The 19,023-nt window shown below is 51.8% G+C and overlaps 8 protein-coding genes across 8 annotated transcripts; 3 read left to right on the top strand and 5 right to left on the bottom strand.

Annotated features, from left to right (window-relative positions):
• Positions 1 to 57: 57 nt before the first annotated feature.
• On the bottom strand, positions 58 to 1,147 carry K489DRAFT_394181 (uncharacterized protein; the record flags this gene model as incomplete). The annotated part of the gene is made up of 3 exons (XM_033606797.1): positions 984 to 1,147; positions 221 to 766; positions 58 to 86 (listed from the first exon to the last, which is right to left on the bottom strand). Exons 1-3 carry the CDS (start codon positions 1,066 to 1,068, stop codon positions 58 to 60), a joined length of 660 nt encoding a protein of 219 aa, XP_033460677.1. The 5' UTR covers positions 1,069 to 1,147.
• A 231-nt stretch (positions 1,148 to 1,378) lies between these two features.
• K489DRAFT_409458 (uncharacterized protein) lies at positions 1,379 to 1,936 on the top strand (the record flags this gene model as incomplete). The annotated part of the gene is made up of 2 exons (XM_033607587.1): positions 1,379 to 1,420; positions 1,472 to 1,936. The coding sequence occupies 2 exons, from the start codon at positions 1,379 to 1,381 to the stop codon at positions 1,934 to 1,936; spliced, it is 507 nt and encodes a 168-aa protein (XP_033460676.1).
• Positions 1,937 to 2,334: 398 nt separating this feature from the next.
• K489DRAFT_317265 (uncharacterized protein) lies at positions 2,335 to 6,180 on the bottom strand (the record flags this gene model as incomplete). The annotated part of the gene is made up of 1 exon (XM_033601224.1): positions 2,335 to 6,180. One exon carries the CDS (start codon positions 6,178 to 6,180, stop codon positions 2,335 to 2,337), a length of 3,846 nt encoding a protein of 1,281 aa, XP_033460675.1.
• Positions 6,181 to 6,885: 705 nt separating this feature from the next.
• K489DRAFT_379633 (uncharacterized protein) lies at positions 6,886 to 8,704 on the top strand. The gene is made up of 4 exons (XM_033604700.1): positions 6,886 to 7,217; positions 7,285 to 7,413; positions 7,472 to 7,905; positions 7,963 to 8,704. Exons 1-4 carry the CDS (start codon positions 6,971 to 6,973, stop codon positions 8,458 to 8,460), a joined length of 1,308 nt encoding a protein of 435 aa, XP_033460674.1. The 5' UTR covers positions 6,886 to 6,970; the 3' UTR covers positions 8,461 to 8,704.
• Positions 8,705 to 8,808: 104 nt separating this feature from the next.
• On the bottom strand, positions 8,809 to 11,106 carry K489DRAFT_409455 (phosphatidylinositol 4-kinase, PI signaling pathway; the record flags this gene model as incomplete). Its single annotated transcript, XM_033607586.1, has 1 exon — positions 8,809 to 11,106. One exon carries the CDS (start codon positions 11,104 to 11,106, stop codon positions 8,809 to 8,811), a length of 2,298 nt encoding a protein of 765 aa, XP_033460673.1.
• Positions 11,107 to 13,523: 2,417 nt separating this feature from the next.
• K489DRAFT_409454 (uncharacterized protein) lies at positions 13,524 to 14,638 on the top strand (the record flags this gene model as incomplete). Its single annotated transcript, XM_033607585.1, has 2 exons — positions 13,524 to 13,580; positions 13,709 to 14,638. The coding sequence occupies 2 exons, from the start codon at positions 13,524 to 13,526 to the stop codon at positions 14,636 to 14,638; spliced, it is 987 nt and encodes a 328-aa protein (XP_033460672.1).
• A 568-nt stretch (positions 14,639 to 15,206) lies between these two features.
• Positions 15,207 to 16,274, bottom strand: K489DRAFT_388365 (3(2),5-bisphosphate nucleotidase HAL2; the record flags this gene model as incomplete). The annotated part of the gene is made up of 1 exon (XM_033606409.1): positions 15,207 to 16,274. One exon carries the CDS (start codon positions 16,272 to 16,274, stop codon positions 15,207 to 15,209), a length of 1,068 nt encoding a protein of 355 aa, XP_033460671.1.
• A 432-nt stretch (positions 16,275 to 16,706) lies between these two features.
• On the bottom strand, positions 16,707 to 18,990 carry K489DRAFT_394176 (Gpi16 subunit, GPI transamidase component; the record flags this gene model as incomplete). Its single annotated transcript, XM_033606796.1, has 2 exons — positions 17,013 to 18,990; positions 16,707 to 16,877 (listed from the first exon to the last, which is right to left on the bottom strand). Exons 1-2 carry the CDS (start codon positions 18,600 to 18,602, stop codon positions 16,707 to 16,709), a joined length of 1,761 nt encoding a protein of 586 aa, XP_033460670.1. The 5' UTR covers positions 18,603 to 18,990.
• Positions 18,991 to 19,023: the final 33 nt, after the last annotated feature.

The following is a 19,023-nucleotide window of genomic DNA, read 5'->3' as shown; positions in this document are numbered from 1 at the left end:
GTATCGAGACCATTACTGGATCCAGTCGAAGATATTATAGGCGTCATCCAATTTCATCTAATTGGCGTCGTTGTTGTCACCGAATTCTGGTGAGATTGAGAGAGGATCTCCCTGATGCTTGTACTCATGGTTTGCGCTTTGCCTTTCCACGGCTTCCCAAGCCACAGGAGAGACACGACTCCTTGCACAGTCGGGCTCGAGGCTTTCCGTAAACTTTTACTTGCTCCCGCAGCGTCGTATATCGTGGTTGCCGACATGCCTGTCAATCTAGTCTCCTTGGCCGCGCTATTCCACAAGAACTGTAACACTTCCCCGGTAGCGGTGATCTGAGCAAAACAGAGCGGCAATCTGCTTCTTTGCATCGATTCGCGGACGCCCGCGGTGGTCGGGTGAACGCTGATGAGCATCCCCATGACATCGTTGCCTCTCCATCCTGCAGGTGCACCAACGTATGCACCCTCCAGCTCGCGTACCATAGAAGGAGATGGCTTCGACATTTTGCACTGAATGAGGACTTTGAGTTCGCGCGGCTCCTGTGGGAGTCGCCATATCCCGAGCAGGTCTATGCCGAGATCGTTCGATCGGCCAATCCGTCGTAGATCGAAGTTGTAGGTCTTCAAAGCCTCCGCAGCAGTGTATTCGTAGTGTGTACCCTTGTAGACAGAGGTTGTGGTCTTCAATTTGGTCCGCGACGCGTGCTCGAGGAATGAAGCCAGATCATGGTGGTTCAGCGAGGACTGTAAGAGTGCCACACGCGGTGCCCGATCTTCCGTCGAATCCACGCGGCTTGGTTTCGTGTCATGCAGAAGTCCCACAGCACAGGGTTTTGAGCGTTTGCCTGAGCCCGGCGGCCTCCCTCTTTTCTTCGGTAAGTCGGTGATCGTCGTGGAAAGGACATCTTCGCCAGAATTTCTCTCGCCCTCTGTCACCCTCCTTGCTTTCACGTTTGGTGTGAGCGATAACTGTTCAGTCTCAATCGCAACGGTTTTCCTCGGCCTCCCTCTTGACCGCGGCGTGATATTTGTCGTAGTAGATGCATGTCTGGTCCACTTGATCAGGCATTGCCATCTTATAGTAGCGCTGCAAAGCATGAAGGTGACAACTCTTCCATGCTACCCGCACATGGACGAACGATTATGCGAAAGCCAGTAGTCGCGACTTTTCGCGAATCAAGGGGCATGACCACGCGTTACTGCACCAGATGTGGCACCACGACTTCTGGCCATCTTCACTTCAGGCTCCACGCGACACCCTCAAAGTCTATTATACCATCAACATCATGTGCTATTCATCATGGAGATAACAATCTGATTGAAATCTCCAGCGACGAGACAAGCATTTTAAGGCACCTTTGCATAGTCATCAACCGTTTTCGGCCATGGCGGATCGTTTGACGCAGCTACAGGATTGCCTGGACGACGTAAGGATATCTCCCGTTTCAGCTATCAATCATTTCTTAATCAGAACATAGCTACTTGCTCAAATGTATGCGTCCTTGAATTACATCCAACTCAAACATCCATACGCGACTATTGAGGGCCAACCGAGTCAGGCGCCTGAGCCTTCGGAGCCGCGAAACTCTGCCAATGCTGCTGAGCCTAAAAATGCAACACCAGGAATTCAGGCGAACGGCGATTTGAATGCCCAAAATGGGCCGAGTGATCCTAACACACCCTTGCCGGAATCCCCCGATGTCTTTCAGAACGCGCTCCGCGAAATCGCACAGGATCTCGTCGTCAAAGAGCAACAAGTTGAACATCTTATCAATTCTCTTCCCGGGCTTGGCAACAGCGAAAGTGACCAAGAAGAACGCATGAGAGAGCTGGAGCTTGAGTTGCGAAGCGTTGAAGTGTTGAGGGAGAGAAAGGAAGCCGAGCGAGAGGAACTGATCGACATGCTTGGTAAAATTATCACCAAGGTGAAAAGAGTGCCTTGAGCATTCCGAATCAGCAGGCTTACGCCGATAGCCTCTCCGACCATTCATTCACAACGCTCTTAATGACCACCCTACAATCTATGGGCGCATACGGTCCTGTCTCGGCTTGAGTCTCGCAACTGCTATGAACCGGGGAAGACGCGGACTGGGGTCGAGAAAGATGGCAATTGTGTTGCCTGATTGTGAATGACCAAGACATTGGCCATTTGAGTCTATGTTCTATCAACCTCGAGGACGAGAGCACGAACTTTATCATATCGCGACATTAAGCAATATGTCAGGCGGCGGCTGCGCCAGATGCGATAATTGAGATTTTGAAGTCAGCTATTAAAGTCTCCGTCAGTCTGAGGGCATTGAAGTCTTGGATAACAAGGAACGAACTCGGCTGGCTGCAATTTTCAGATCCAGGCTTCGAATTGTCTCACAAGCCGAATCAGGGAGTCGATAGCAACCAACTCCTCCTCTTTGTGCTGGCTCAACCAAAGCCCAATCGCATCAGGCACAAGGGACAAAGCATCGATAACTCGACGAATCGCTTCCGCTCCGCCTGGACGCAAAACTCGGGAAATTACATCTCCGTCTATATGCATGTCGCTAGGCTTGCTGGTTGGCGTGCGCAGCATGGCGAGATGGCTGTGATTGCTCAAACTAGCCGGCAACGGTCTGTCCGACTGCCCGGCCTTGTCTGCAGTGCTGGTACTGTATCTGGGGCTGCGATGCGAATGCGGAGACAATTCATCACTCCACTCGCACAGACGCTGAAGCCAGAACAGTCGGCTCCAGATTTGTGCTTGAAGAATGACGAGGCCTGTGATGCTGCCATCAGCAGAACAGCCGACCATCCTGTCACCAACAATTCCTCCTGGTGGCAACGCCTTGCGTGCTGATGGCGGAGACCTTATCATTCTTGTGATAGATTGCGGTAAATACGCATCGAATAATATACGACCATTGTGGAAGGGGGACCCGATGGGACAGGCAAGACCCACGATCTTGCGATACTTGGTACTCAGTAGCGTTATCTTCACGTTGCGTAGGCCAAGCTCGTCCGCCGTTGATGTGGGGATAGCGAGATGACTTAGTGAGCTCTCCGCTTGAGGTGCGACGCCAACGCATTCCAATGAAAAAGTCGGCGACTCTCCCAAAACCGGCTCGCATATTTGTAATCGCAGCATGATGACAGAATCCATGGAGGTGGTGATCACGATTATAGGGGCAGAATCTGCATGGGGCTCAACAGACAAGAAAACACCAGGACTTGCCAACTGAAATGGTGGGCAAAGTCGATCCCACGTCCGGGTCTCGTCGACGAAACGCTCGAGGTAGACCTTTGTGCCAGCACATGCCACATATGTGACCGAGTCAAACATCGCAAGCGCTGTCACTTCGTGGTCATAGATATTCTTGCGAGCGATTTTGACACCTTCAACGATCCAATTCCGAATGATCGGCTTCAGAAACGTGATCCTTCCACGACGGCCTCCATTCCGTCTCTGATAACTACCTCCGACCAGAATGTGGGAGTACATTTTGTCGCCGTCGAAGCGATAGGGCCATTCGATTATAGTACGGATCATTTCTCCAGGCTGCATGTCATGATAATAGCTGACGTTTGGACTTCTCCTTGGGATGAACTCGAGGACTGGCCAGACTTGCCTTGTGCGCCTTCGGTCATCGACGGTGGAGCGAAGGGAGGCGACAACGAGTGAGCGAATACTCTCTGCATATAGCAGTCGGAATGGGGTCCCAATCAGTTGCATTTGCCTCGGCACAGTCTTTACGGTCTGATCGATTGTAGCAATGAGCAATGAGTCGTCAGACAACATAATCAGCGTGTCGGAGTATGGATGAGAGTCTGTATGCTCCGACGATGGAGCCTGAGCGCAAGCCACAATCGAACTTTGTGCAAACTCCGGTCGATTTCTATCAGTAATCCATATATTCTCCGTTACGAGCAATTGCCTGTGATTACTGTCCCAACGTATGAGACACAACACGCGACCGCTCACGGCAATGGCAGTCGTTTCGTCGGACGGAACCGGGGATATTTTGACCGTGCTGTAGCCGAGATGTATGGTTTCTGCGTAACACAGAACACTGCTGGAGCCTGGCTCGAGATTAAATGTGACTATTCGACCATCTCTCAGTCCGCACACCAAGAGTAGTTCTGGCCCTTGGTTCATGCTCCGGGGCCGTCGAAAAACGGCAAGAGAATCGCAAGTGTCTACCTGATCATCAGAAGCCGGTATTTGAGCGCTGTAGCTGATGGGCTGCGCGAGCGTGTCCGCGAATACAAATACGATAATATTCCCATCTGCGGAAGAAACGCAAGTTACTAGAGATGTGCCAAATGTGGTCGCTACGACACCAATCGGCTCGAATCCAAGTGTAATGGAGCTTGTTGGATCAGATTGACCATTCCACAAGGATTTTAAACATGTGCAGCGGACCTCATACTGTTCTGGCCCGCGTATAACAGTAATCAGAGCGGACGTTCGGCGTTCGAATGCGGCTGCAATGAGAACTTGTTGGTTAGCAACTATATCGCGCTTCCATGACGCGGAAGTTGATTTGTTCGAGACGCAAAGCTTCTGTGCCGTGACTTGTGCAACCCACCCATCCGGCAGAAGATCAATTGCGAAAGTTCGGTGCTCCGTATCGTACACTGAAGAATCGGCAACCTCTTCTAAGTTTTCATCAGGCGCAATGGCCAAAAACTTTGTTCCTGAGGGGCTTGACAGAACAATAGTGATGGACCCAGAGGTGTCAGGAAGTGCCCAAATGTCCGTGAAGGTTTTCAGATCGTTCATTTCCGTGAAAGCAAGAAGTCGTGCTTCGAGGCCTTTTCGAAGCTCCGTAATAGACCCGAAAGGATTACGGCCGGAGGTCACCAGGAGACTTTCAGCATATCGCGCTTCCTCCTGCCCAGTGCGACGATGGCCTGTCGCGACCATATCCGTCACTGTTGCCCAATTTTGCACATGCTCGGTGATCTCAATGGCGGCACCGAAATTACCATCAGTGATATCATGGAGGGACATTTCGCGTCGTTCGACACATGCCACTAGGCCGGCGGTCATATCGCCTCCAGCGACGATGATATCACGATCGTGGCTATTCTCATGCGATCCAAGCGCATAGCCATGGTGGAGGCCAAGATCGGCGACGAATAGCAGCCTTGGCAACGCGGCTGCTCTACATTCAGCCAGAAAGAGCAAGCCATCTTCTCTGAGCATATAGATCCGGTCACTGCCTGGATTGGACCGGTTGGAATGTTGTGGTCGAGACCAATTGGTCCACAGTGGAAGGTTGGCAGAGCTGCCAGGATATGCTGGTGATTCTGTCGTGAGGTTAAGAGTCTCGCTAATAGCAAAACCCGAGAGTAAGTTTTTCCAGTGGGTGATCTTATCTCCTGATGCCAAGAGGAAATCAGTATCTGCAATTGGCACTAAGAATAGTGGTAGAGATAGATCCAGATCGAGAACCTGCCCCGGATGCACTTGAGCGTGATGAGGTCCCGCCGTAGCATGCCAGTCAACCCACATAGCCTTGGTCCGGTGTTCATCAACAACCAAGAGTATTAGAATGACATGTTCGTCGTTAGCGTTTGGCGAAAACAGAAAGTCAATGGCCTGAATGACACCACTGATCGCCAGTGGTTTCTCGGTCAGGATAGGATCACAGACATCATGTTTTTGAAGATCCTCTCGAAGGATTCCTCGCGGCTTGATAGAGTACAAGATCAGTTCACACTCGAGCGCGGCTATGGCAACAGCTCGTGAACGGCGATCGATGGCTAGATGTGCTCCGGGCTGCATGATAGTTCTTGCAAAAGCCGGGATTGATCGAGCCGTGTGGATGAATCGCTTTGACTGGTCTGCATTCTCCTTGACGTGAAGGAATACGAGGTCGTTTGAGTCTAGTGTCAACACCAGGATGTGTAAGGGACAATCAGCTGAATCCAGCTCCTGCTTAACGAAAGGCGCTTTATCTTGGGATACTGAGTCGACATCCAATATTGATGCTGCTCGAATTCGAGCATCGAAGTCGTGCTTGATCGTAATGTCAATAAGATTGCAATTCCCCGACAGTTGTTTCACCTGAACAAAATCCTCGCCAACGAAAACGACATCTTCGTATTTCGATGAGCGAATACGAGCATTGAATATCCATCTAATGACAGGACTACGAGCCACTGTCCGAGTGTAGATCCCTACAGCAGAATATTCTGCCGCGGATGCCATTTCTCATTAAGATGTAGAGGCTGCGAAGAGGCTTGCACAGGGACAGTCCAAATCTGGTTGCAGAGCCTGCTTTCTGTGACGATCTAATCAGCCCGAACGCAGCTCTGCAAACGGATCGCACTCAGTGAGCTGGTAGTAGACATAACACTCGCTTCTTTGGACGGAGGAAATCGTGATCTATGCCAGGTGACTAAAGCTCGCGCGTTTCAATCCAATGAGCTTGATGGGCAACGCAAGACCGGGATGGACGTTGATGTATGTAGACTGCCAGCGTCTCTTGTCCACAGATGAATTTTGCAATCATGCAACATGGTTTGGCCCGCGCAACGGTCGATCAAAGGCTTTTCGAATCTTGCAAACAGCATCGAGGGAAAGCGTACAGTGGATCCGTCAGAAGATGCGCCCCATTCATGGGAACAATGTCGCGCTGCTATAGCTACTGCAATTTAGAAACTTGCTTGCTCCAAGCGCATGGCACAACCGAAGGGATTACACTGAATTCGATTTCCCCGAAGGGTTTCGCGCAAAATTATGAAAGCCCAACTTGCGAAGACCGTGGGAGGTTCTGTGCACTGAACGCCTGCATGGTTACATGGTTGTGCCCAAGATTCCCCAAGGCTTCAAAGTCGGCCCAATAAGGTTAGCTCGGCAGGTCGTAGTTAATGTCATCACAATCGAGCAGTTGTTCAGATCATCGTTACGACACGACAAAATGTGAGCAGAGTCGACTCATTTCTTATAAAAAACCCTCTCAGGTTCCGCTCACGGAAAACGCAAGGAAAAATTCAATATGTCCGATTTCTCTTCCGACGACCTGCCAATCCAGCCGATTTCTAAATTGGATGAGGACAACACCAGAAGGACAAACGAACAACCCTTGTCTGCCACGGTTGCAGATACTCAAGCGCCGTCACCGCAACGATCGAACAAGATTGAACAGATCAGAAAAGCTTGTCACGACCGCGACTGCACCAATGTAATTTCCCTTGCAAAAACCGAGGGCGGTTTGATCAACGACGACGTGCGGAGGGAAGCATGTATGGTATCTCCTGCCTGAAGATTTGCATCGACGAGAACAACAATCACTGAGACTTTTCACTCAAGGGCCGCTACTACTGGGCTGCGACGGGGACCTAATCGGGCGAGAGGCGGATTGGGCGAAGCTGCCCAAACACCGAGACGAAGAACAGGTTGACTTAGACGTCAACCGCTCATTCGTGTACTATCCCGAAAGTGAGCTTTTTACCATCCTACACAACTTGTACCGCCGCGACATTGCTGATTAGACTAGATGAACCTCAGCAACGGATCGATGCCCGAAAGCGCGAGCTATCGGATCTGATCGTAGGTGTTCTGCGCAGACACCCATTGCTTTGCTATTTTCAAGGATATCACGACATCATTCAAGTGTTTCTACTCGTACTTGGCGCACAAATCGCAGACCGGACCATTGCAAGGTTGTCCTTGTTGCGTATCAGAGACTTCATGCTTCCGACCTTAGCCGGGGCTGAAGTTCATCTGCACTTGCTGCCCGCCATCTTGATTAAGGCCGATCCCGACTTGTGCCGACATCTTTCAGGCGCGACAAGGCCAACTCCATTTTTCGCCCTCGCGGCAACTTTGACGCTCTACGCGCACGACATCGAAGAATATGGAGACATCGCACGATTATTCGACTACCTACTTGCGTCCGAGGCGGCGGTTCCCATCTACTTGTTTGCTGTTGTAAGCCTTATCATTTCCTGACCTAACACTAATCCCTGTACTGATTGGATGTGTCAGATTGTCATGTCGCGGAAAAAGGAACTTTTAGAAGTCGAGCCAGACGAGCCCGAGATGCTCCATTCCATCCTCTCGAAACTCCCCAAGCCACTAGATCTTGAAGGACTCATCCAGAAGACCCAAACTCTCTTCGAGGAGCATCCTCCAAAATCGTTACCGTACCACGTGTGGAGCCGAATCAGCTCCAACAGCGTCCTCAAAACAACGCATAGCATCTCGGCACTCTCTCAGCAAACCGTCGAACACGGCGAAGAACTCTTCCTCAAACAAGCCACAGAGATCCGCCGACAAGAACGGCGGAAACAGTTGGGCTTACGCGCCCAGATCCTGTTCAGACGATACAAGCGACCAGCGGGATTGACCGGCGCGGCGATCATTGTTGCGGTTGTTGCGCTGTACTTTGGGAGGCCGACGACAGGATCAGATTGGCTCACAACGGCTTCTGAAACCCAGCAAAGGATATGGAGTACGGTTCGGTCGTTGCTATTCCGCTCTTGAGCATGTCGTCTCGATGAACTTTGTGCTTGCTGATTTGTAAGATCAAGCCTGGGGGATGGCTAGAATGAAATGAATAATTTCACGTTTCACTGCATCCCAACGTGTTTGGCACTGTGCCGCCGAACACAGGTGATATTTTCATTGTATATGAGGATGCGGTTCGGACGTAGACAGCGCCCCAGTGTCTATATTGTGGGTCAGCTTGACTGCCATGATCTCTCTAATTCAAACAACGCTTTGCTCAACCCATGGAATCAAGTCGTCCCTTGATGTCAAATCCTTCATAGTCATACATGAATATCTGAATTAAAACCAGAATAATAATAAAAGAGAAATGGAAGATTCGGATTAACACCATGAGAAAAATGGCTGTTTGCTCTTGACCACTTCCAGCCGCTCCACAATCACTCGCCGCGTGCTACCCTCCTGCGTTGCCGTGGCGGAAAAGCCCAGGTCGCCGTCCTCCCCGAGGTCGGGATCGGTGTTGCTCCTCGCCCCGAGCCCATAGCTGAAACGGCGCGGACGCGCGGGAGTCCGCCACTGCGAATGTGGAATGTCGTAGCTGTTGCGCGAGGCTGCGGTGCGATGGCGACGAGGTTTCGGACGGACAGCAGATATGGCAGCACTCGCCATGTCGAGGATTTTATTCTCCGACGAGCTGGTTGGCGCTGTGGATATGTCATGCTCGTCCGTAGGGACAGAGTGCAGAGCGTTGTCGCGGGCAACATTGAAGGGATTTTCGGAGCTCTGCCTTTTGGACGAAATCGATGGTCGGGCCGTTTGTTCCGCATTGGATGGTGCTGTACTCGAGAGAGCTGCTGAGATGTCCATCTCATCGTCGTCGTCCAGGCCGCGCCAATGACGAGCGCTTGTAGCACTTGACTGCTCGCGTTCGCCCTTCCGGCGTCGCATCTCGTCCGAGGCTTGTGGCAGAGACACCGCGACCGGAACCTCTACAATGTCATCCCATACCATGACCCGGTTCCGCCGGGTGAGCTCGAGCGGACCGTGATCGCTCGATTTGAGAGTCTCGACTACGTTCCAGGCTTGCCCTTTCATCACAGCCATCTGCCTTGCAAACATTTTCTCTTTGAAGTCTGCATCGATCTCGAAACACTTCCTGAGTTTGGCCGTTGTGTCGCTCCACCATTGTTTCGAAGTGAGCAGGGGTAGAAAGTGCTTCTTAGTTTTGTCCGAAAATGGCCGACCGATAAGACTGACTGGAAGGAAGAGCCAACCGAAGGGGTAGCTTCGCCATGCATCTGGATGTTTCCACGGCCAGGAGAGACTGTTGTCAATCGCGCCGAGTCTGGGGACCATTCTCACAGAACCTGAATTAGATGGAGCAGTGGTCATGGTCTCTGCTCGCCGTGTATATTCTTCGTCCGTGGGTCCCGCAGGTTCTGTCGGTCCATTTACATTGCCTGATGCATTTTCCGTTGTTTCACGATCCATTCGAATCATCCAATTATCTGTTCCACGGTCTGTGTTGCGCATGATGTAGTCCAGAATGACGAGTTTCTCCAGCTCTTCCCGAAATGTTTGTTGCAAGTCTGGCGTCCAAAATTCTGCTCGCATGTGGCGGGTATCTGTGGACATGAGGCCACCGGTCTCTTCTTCGCTGCCATCATTGCGAGGACCTCTAGGTCTGCAGGAGTCGGTCCAACCACGAGGCGACTGGTCATCTGGCTCAAAGTTGGCCACCGCGACGCCTTGCTGGTCTGGCCATGGGTGTTCCTGGAAGAAATCCGTGGCTCCCTTGTACCCCTTAAGGAATATCTGAAACGATCCTGGCTTTTCGGGAAATGGTCTATTCTTCCGGTAGTATGCACGGCGATCCATCCAATCGTAGTGGAAGCTTTTGCTGCTCAAGTTCACAACATCTGTGTAGGGCACTATGTGCGTCCTAAGCTGACAGTCCAAGACGTAGGCGGCGGCTTCCGAAACATAACTCAGATTGGGAATCAGCATCGCGCGACCGAAGGCAAAAGGAAGCAAATTGCGGTGCAGCCACTTTGTCCATTTCGGATTCTTGTTGGCATATGGCTCCTCATCCTTCGGCTTGAATACACCAATGACCTTACCACCACTATTCCGAGCAAAGTAGGAACCGCTGCTGCCTTGCGCGATCAGCTTCGGATGGACTCCAAGCTCTATGGCCGTCCTGACCGATTCTGTAAGATCGTCAAATTCGAGCTTTGATATCCTCTCTCCACTCCCTGCGAAGTCCGAATCAAGCTCCTCCTTCAAGGCCGGCCTGATCCATTCTGGTGCCTGAAACACAGAGTAGTGAATCTCAAGTTGCTCTTGCTCCGTGCTCGTTCCCCCAATTCGTAACCGTGTGAATTTATCCTTGATTTCCTCCGCCCACCTTTCAAACCTTGCGTTGATCGCTTTAATATCGATACCCGCATTCGCGCGATTTCTTTTCGAGCCCCATGACTTTATGCTTTCGCTTTTCTGCATCCGCATGCCAGTTTGCCAGCGCTTGGGCTGAATCGGCGCATTTTGCTCTTCGCGTAAGGAGATTGATGGTCCGTTGTCGTTGAAGGCTTCGTCACTATCGTAACTACCTCTGATGTCATCATTCTCGTCCTCTATCTGCGCAATGCGGGCATAGCCTGAGGTCGCAGGTCTCTTCGACATTTCGTCAATCACTGCGCGCGAGAGCAGCGATGCACTTCGATCACGGCTTGTGGATATTGCGCACAGTATACGTGTCTTACTGCGCCATGGAAGTCGTGAGGATGGCGGGAAACTATGTCATGGAAGCGCACGAATCGCACCTTTCGAAGAAGAATGACTAGGTGCGAACGGCAAGCGCGAGCAAGTATCGAATCGGTGTGATCAGGTCACATTAGATCGGACTCGAGAGCGCCAGTTCGAGACATGGATGCGAGACATGTCTGGATAGACAACAAAATACGAACAGTATTTGACCGCACTTTGAGTGATGTTCGGATAGCCTCGGCGGTGTCTCGTCGCATTTAACGGACTTTAGGCAACCAACGGCGAACGATTTGCTCCCAAAGTGTATGCGCAGGTGAATGGTATCTACGGTATAGGGAACCGATCATTTCTCCCATGTGCATTTTGTGAGCTATCTCGGGGACTACACTCTATGCGCACTCCGATTACGAAGAATGAGGGCCAGGACAAGGGCGTTATGTGAGATAGACAGGTTTGAAGGTCCATGGGCCTTATGCGTCTAAGACGTCGAAGCTGGATATTGGCCAGATCCAAGGAGAACTCCACACGTGGGACTTTTGTTTTCGCGCGCCACGGACATCAACGTATCGATCATTTCTGGAGAGGCCGAAGGGCAGCAAGAATCCTTCGATGTCGATTATCGTCTTTTATTCGCTTAGGAATGCCATGTATTTCATCACCGCCCGGGAGAGCGACGAACGTGTCGCCAACTCGTGGCTCATCGACTGGTCACGACGACATTGGTAATTTCCGTCATCTTCGGCTTCTCATTGGGGCTTAACCAAATTGATCACTCTGGCGGATATATGAAGACCGACCGCTACAGATCTAATAGATTCTTCACGTATTGTGCATGCAGGGGTATCCCTCGGTCACTGGGCGATGGACAAATTAGATGAGCAATGAGAGTTATAGTCTGCGAATAGGGCATCATCGAGCGCAATGTTTGCATGTTCTACAGGAGAGGTCCAAGGTGGGCAGCGTGTGAACGGACGTTCCATGTCAATGATAAATAATGGACAGACAAGACATCATGCTCTGCGAGTGTACAGTAACGTCCATGGCGGAGGTCATTCTTCGCTAGACCGATGTGACAGAGGTGACATCGAAGGAGATGAACGTATGCACGGTCAAATGTGTCCCTCAATGGATCGAGTTCATCTTATCTCTGTCTCCAACAGCAGTATCGAAGAAGCTGAAGCGCAGCCCGCCCCTATCTATCGGTCTGTCTGTGCCCACCTGGGCAGATCAAGCATTCCAGCCCGCGGGCGGCGGCTTGTCGATAGCGATACTGATGGTGATAATGGATGGATCCCCTCATCATATTGTGTTCATGTGCGCGCGTCTCATCATTGGAAAAGTTCCGGCCAACTGGCACGCTGCTGTGTTGTGCACGCACATCTACAGGCTGGACTGCATTGATCGATGCACATGGCTCCCACGGATCTATATACTGTATCATTTCGTTATCACTATCGATACGTGGGTACTTTTTTTATCATTGCGCAATCCATCAACATTCATCTCTCAGAGCAGACCATCTGTACTACTGCTACCTCACATTGGCCGCTGTCGTTATTCTTACGACTTATTTCTTTCCTTTGACGGCCTGCACGAAAGATCGACCCGCGTCATCAGGACCAAATTCCGCGCACTGCGCGCCAAAGTGATAACTGAAATCTTCCGAAAGACCAAAAGTCCAATCAACCCAGCTCGAGGCGCATGCGGTCGCATCGCATAACTTTCGGGCGCGCATTCATACCCTCAAACAGAGAGCAGGATGCTTTCTTACGCCGTTCCCAATTCGAACCATCAGCATTTCCAGCGATCGTCGTCGGTCTTCGCCGAGACGCCCTCTCATCCGAAACCCGCAGTCGCGGCAGCATATGATAAGCGGGAGCGGGACGTCAAAAGCCCACGATCTTCTTCAACATCGGCATCTCAGCTCGCGGACAGATACTACCATCATCGGCCAGGATCGTCAGAAGGCGTTCGATCGATTGATATTCCCGCTCTTTCTGCTCTCGCTTCCTTGGCGGCGAGCGTGCCGGCCGCAGTAATTACAACACCGAGCGCACCAGCGAAAAGGTAGCCATCCCCGGACATCTCGTATCCTTCCACCTTGTTACTTCTACATGACCGCGATGAATCTGAGCCTTTGCGGATGGTCGGTCTCGTTGCGCTCGGCGATATGGCTTCAACTGTAGACGAGCGCATTCACTCTCAGTCGCGTGTCTGCGCGTTAGGGCTCTTATCTCGGCCAAGATCTGTGGCTTCAAATCGCGATATTCAAGAAATATTGCTGACACGACGGATATCTCAGTGAACGCGTATCGTCGCCAAACGATCCCAGCATGAATCAGCCTCAGTATGCGCCGGCCGCTACTGCGGGAGGGACGCAGAATGGACCGGTAAGTACAAACTCAGCTGGAGAGCCGCTTGCATCTCGCGAACATGACGCGCCAAAACACTATCATAGCTCTTATCGATAAAGCCATTGAGCTCTTCATTGTAACAATCAACTGACAATCGATTGCAGCCAGTCTGTCAAAACTGCGGGACGTCCACTACACCTCTATGGCGTCGCGATGAGGCAGGATCTATCCTCTGTAATGCTTGCGGCTTGTTCCTCAAGCTGCATGGCAGAGCTCGGCCGATCAGCTTGAAGACCGACGTAATCAAGAGTCGAAATCGCGTCAAGTCAGCACAACCCAAGAAGCGAGACAGCCAAGGCGCCGAACTTAATGCAACTGCCACGTCGGAGAACTTTCCTACGGCGCACACAGACACCCAGGTCCTTCAGAATCCCGAAAACAACCTCACCGCCGCTCTAGCTGGGGAGCCGTTGGCCCGAACGAGTTCTCCAGGTTCCCTATCGACTTCAGCCTATGGCACGCATAACCCGAACATTGCCCCACAACATATCTTTGACACCGTCTCGCTCACGACGGATGCCTTTATCAGCCCGAACCTGCCCTCCTTCGCACTTCGCCAGCCCAGCCCATCGGTAGCATCCCTCAATGGCACAACCAACGGGAATGGCGACAGTACCCTCAGCTACGATGCCCTCAGCGCACACAACAACCAACTACGCACCCGTGTCAGCGAGCTCGAAGTCATCAATGATCTTTTTCGCGGCCGCGTCGCCCAGCTCGAGCAGAGCGAACAGGATGCACGACGCAGCGAGAAAGCCAAAGATGAGGAGTTGTCACATTTACAAGCAGAGTTGAAAGCTATGCAAGCGAAAGCCGCAGAGCTGGAAAAGCGATTCGCCGAGGTCGACGCCCAACGGAATGACGGCGGCTCGCCGCGGAAAAGACAGAGGATAGAAGACGAGGTGTCGGATAAACCTGCTGAGACGCATGCGTCTTTTCTCGGGGAGAAGGAAGCACCACCAAATCCATCGGAACAAGCAGGACAGGCGAACAACACGGAACAACGGAAGCCGAAAGAGAAGACCCCGGAATAGAATCATGGTAGCAGGAGCAGATATCCGGACGATCCGTCGCAAGAGATGAATGGTCTCTGGCAAATGGATCACAGCTCAATCGACTTCCGCATGGCACTCTCGCAAATTGCTGGGAAAAAGGAGAGGGAGAATAGCTTCACTCGTAATTCTTTTCGAGTCGTAGCGGAAGCTAAAAGTTTTTATGCCTTCTTGGTTTATATCCCGTTTTTATTGTACTCATACCCCCGAAAAAATCCAACGCTTCAATACCATCCAATCTCTCCTCTTGTTCCTTCAAGTGGTGCCGAGATCGTAGCCAGATATTGACAGTTTCAGCTCCAGGAGCTCACGGGAAGAGCGATGAGTGAAATGTAGGTGCTTGAGATCTAGAAGGCTCGGTGGTAACCTCATCGTGGAAGTTTAAGCAGACTGGGGTCCAACCAGTCTTGCGAGCAAATGCGAGAGTCCTATCTTTGTCAGATCCACGGTGGATTTGAGCTACTTGGGAGTCACTTCCGGCGAAATCTGACACAAGGTCCGTGGACGCATGTACAGTTGAAACACGACTATGACCGGCAATAAAATTTCTCTACTTGTTCAGTATACTCTTGACAGCCTCAATAACCTCGCCGTGCACATCCTTCGGCGCCGCGATCACGCCCTTGTTGTTCGCCAACGTCCGTCCAAGACTGAAGTCGAGACGCTTACCCTCCACATCGGTGACTTGGCCGCCCGCCTCACGGACGATCAAGTCACCGGCAGCATGATCCCAAATCTTCTCGACGTAATCCTTGCGTGCGGGCAGACGGAGGTAGAGATCGCCTGCGCCTCGAGCGATACTGCCATATTTGGCTTGACTATCCATACGGACTGAAGGTTTGGTAATGCCGAGCTTTTGAGCAATGGCTGCAGCGTCGCCTTGGCTGCTGTGCCCGGCCTCGACGGACTCGCAGAAAGTAGCCTCGGAGATGTTTGCGAGGGGCTTCATGTGGATGGACGATGGGCTTGAGACAGTGTCCTTAGAGAGAGGTCTGCTCTGCGCGCCTTGGCCAAGCACAGCGGAAAAGAGCACGCCCTTGCCTTCTGCATCGGTGGCATCGGCACCAATATTTTCGCTCAAACGCTCGCTGTCCGATACAGGAAGGTTAGGGCAACCCAGCACGCCGACCTTGACATCGCCATCCACCATGAGACCGAGACAGACCGCATACTGTCCGCCTCTCAGGAATCCCTTTGTACCATCAATGGGATCAATCGCCCAGATCCTTCCCCGGTTTCCTCCTTTGCTGTTTCCTTTGTCAATAATGTCTAGCATGGCTTCGGGCGAGCTGATCGACCCTCCCAGCTCATTCTCAGCGGTTGCATCTGACAGCGATGCACCCTTTACGAGATCCCAAACAGTCTCGCGCAGTTGATCGTTTTCCCGCAAGTCTTTTGCTTCCTCTTCAGCAACGATCTCGTCTTGCGGAAAGTTGTGCTGCAGGGCGGCAATAATTAGTGCTTGAGCACCAAAGTCCCCGATCGTCACTGGTGAAGCATCGCTCTTGTTGAGAGTGCCTTTCGCGTGCGAGTGGAAAACAGACTTTGTGAGGAGCGTTGCACGCTGAACAGCAAGCAGAGCGATGTGAAGCTCTTTCGAATATTCTTGCGACGCCATCGTATTGTAATGCGATTTACCAGCCACGGTAGCGATTCGGGTGACCTGTTCGGATAACAAGCGAAGGCGGGGCAACAGCGAGGGCAGAAGGCTGGTAGCCAGGATGACGATGGATAAGATGATGATGCGAGAAAACAAGATCGATCGTACCATTCCTCGACACACGTCGTTTAATTGCGAGAGACGTGGATATGCTGGCGTTAACACAATGGGGGTTTCTCGCGTATGCACGCGCAGAAAATGTGCTGGAAGCTGCACCAATGTTAGTCCCTCTCCCACGTTGCGGTGGGGCAAACGCAATCGTCATCGCCCGCCCTTGTCAAGCTTCGACTTCAATGCTCTTCAGTGCCTAGGGCTCCGGGGCTTAGCGCAAGGACATGGTAATTTATATATTCAATTTCTCGGGCTGTCTCTCCGATAAGGCATGAACAGTCATTGCGGTTCCTTCGATGAGCCACCGACCACCTTGAGAGTACCATTGCGGCGTGTCACATCGCGAACAGGTTCTTTTGCCGCAGCTTCTGCCGCTGTACCGGTCCCTCCTGGCCTTCTAGCTGTGTTCTTGTCTGTATCAATTGACGCAGTACCGCTGTTGCCCTTCAACTTCGAAACGGCTTGTTTTACAAGAGCGATGAGAGGCGATGCCGGTACTTCATCGACAAGCACGAAGCGACGGATGAGGAGATTGAAGATACTGCCGAATCCTAAAGCCAGCACGGTAGATGTCAGGATGATGACATTGTATGGCATGCTGAAGTCTGGGGTGGGAAGCGGCAACAAAAGTGAGGTCGTCCGGAGGAAACTTCCTTGTTCGTCGGTTGTGTTGTCCGCGGGCAGGGCACGGATGATGGCTGCTGCAACATCAAAGCCGCGATTTGCGTCCGGCGGATATTCGGTGTACCGCAAAATTGCCTTGTCAAAATCGTACGATAATGCAACCTCGGCGTGTGGAGGGACTTCGAGTAGCAGCTCAATATGCGAACCTTTGCGACGATCTGCTGCGGGCGTGTAGAACATCTTCTCAATTGTCGCGCCGTCAACTTTCAAGGTATGCATGTATGGTCGAAGGAACCAAGGCAAACTTTCTAAGTAGACCACTCGTTGGGCTTTGTCGTGCAGATTGGTAATGACCGTATGCATGCCGCCACGCTCTTGCCCATAACCTGTCATCTGTCGACTCGCGCGTAGGAGCGAACTTCCTGTATCTGGCGAGCTTACCGCTGTATTTGAGAGCTCGAGATCAAAGTCGTGTCCTTCTTGCAGCCGATATTGCCTTCGTGGTCCATCAGAAGTGGAGGTATTCCAAGCATCCGACATACCATCTCTAACATTGACAGGTTGCTCGGCCGAAACTTCGAGCACAACGTCTACGGCGGACGGTCTATCTCCGATAGGACAGCTACCCTTGATTGGTCGTCCAAATATGCGGCCCAAGGACCATGCGGTGCTGATTTCTGATATGCTTTTTGGAAAGCAAGTGTCCTCAGCATTGTAGTGTTTGTCTTGGTCGCAAGCGATGTTCTCGATCGGTAAGGGGCGAGGGATGGGGTCGTCACGCGGTCGCATACTTCGTTCTAGGTCAAGAACCATGTCCACAGTTTGTGCAATCTCCCAGACACAATGATTGTCCGTGCAGACTGATCGAACGTCCACAGCCATTGTCTGCCAATTCGCATCGAACACTTTGTGACCGTCCAGTAAGCTTGCAATTCCAGCCTTGCCTTTGCAGGGAAGAAGCTTCAGGAACGGCGTCAGGTTCTCGGTGCAGACTACTTCGTGAGGCAACATTCCGTGCATGAGATGTAGTCGACTTGATGTAGTGTTCGATCGCCCCTCAGGCTCGAATGTAAGAACAGGCTGTATCGTCTTGGTCTGTTCAATGAAGTTCAGACTGGCACAGAACAATCCGCTCAAGCTGTTCACGAGGCTGCTCCATCGCTCTTCCGCCTCTGATTGTGTGCCAGCTTCGAGCCAGGCCCAAAGCTCAACTCCGGTTCCTCCTTCACGAGCTCCTTTTCGGGGTCGGCTCCCCCAGTTTTCTTCGTCCCATCTTCCCAGCGCGAATCGCAGATGAAGTTCCGTCGCATGTGTGTATTGCAAAATCTGGCCCAAAGATCGCGGGAAGAATCGAAAATTCTGACGTTCGTAATCGGTAGCTGTTGTTGAAGCAGTGAAATTGAATCCGGCATACACAGCGCGAGCCGAAAGCGGTTTCAGATGTAGACGCTCCTCATACTCTGGCGTGGGAATGGTCGGAGCACCAAGGTCTGACGCCAATGCCAGGCACGCAAGCAGTGCTGGCGGCGTGACCAATAGTGAAGCACGCATCTTGCTCTGTGCCCGAACAGCCGCAACGTCGCGCGTGCAGTTGGTGAATAGTGATGCTGTCGACCAAAGTGGCCTTTATGTCCCTCGCGTTTCGCCGACGTTGCTGAATAACAAGGTGGTCTGGGCTGTTCAGGGCTGCGTGGTTGACGGGAACCTTCTGGCATTCTACCTACCTAGGTAGGTGCGGTATCTTGAACGACAACTATCATAAGTTACCAGAAGCATATACTTGGATATGCAAAGATCTTGTACCTGTGTGGTACTCCGCAATAAATTCGCGGTTGACAACCACAACCCTCGTGTACGACTCAAATGAGTGTAGTCTGTGTTGTCGAGTGAAGCAAGTGAGAGTTCGCCGCGGAGGAGAGGCTCGCGTCGGAACATCTACAATCATAACACACATTAGGCAGTTACTTGCCTC

This window comes from Dissoconium aciculare, assembly GCF_010015565.1.
Source record: "Dissoconium aciculare CBS 342.82 unplaced genomic scaffold K489scaffold_5, whole genome shotgun sequence".
In the NCBI taxonomy this organism is placed as follows: Eukaryota; Fungi; Ascomycota; class Dothideomycetes; order Mycosphaerellales; family Dissoconiaceae; genus Dissoconium; species Dissoconium aciculare.
The sequence above is the reverse complement of the archived record's forward strand: the minus strand, read 5'-3'. Positions and strand labels throughout refer to the sequence as shown.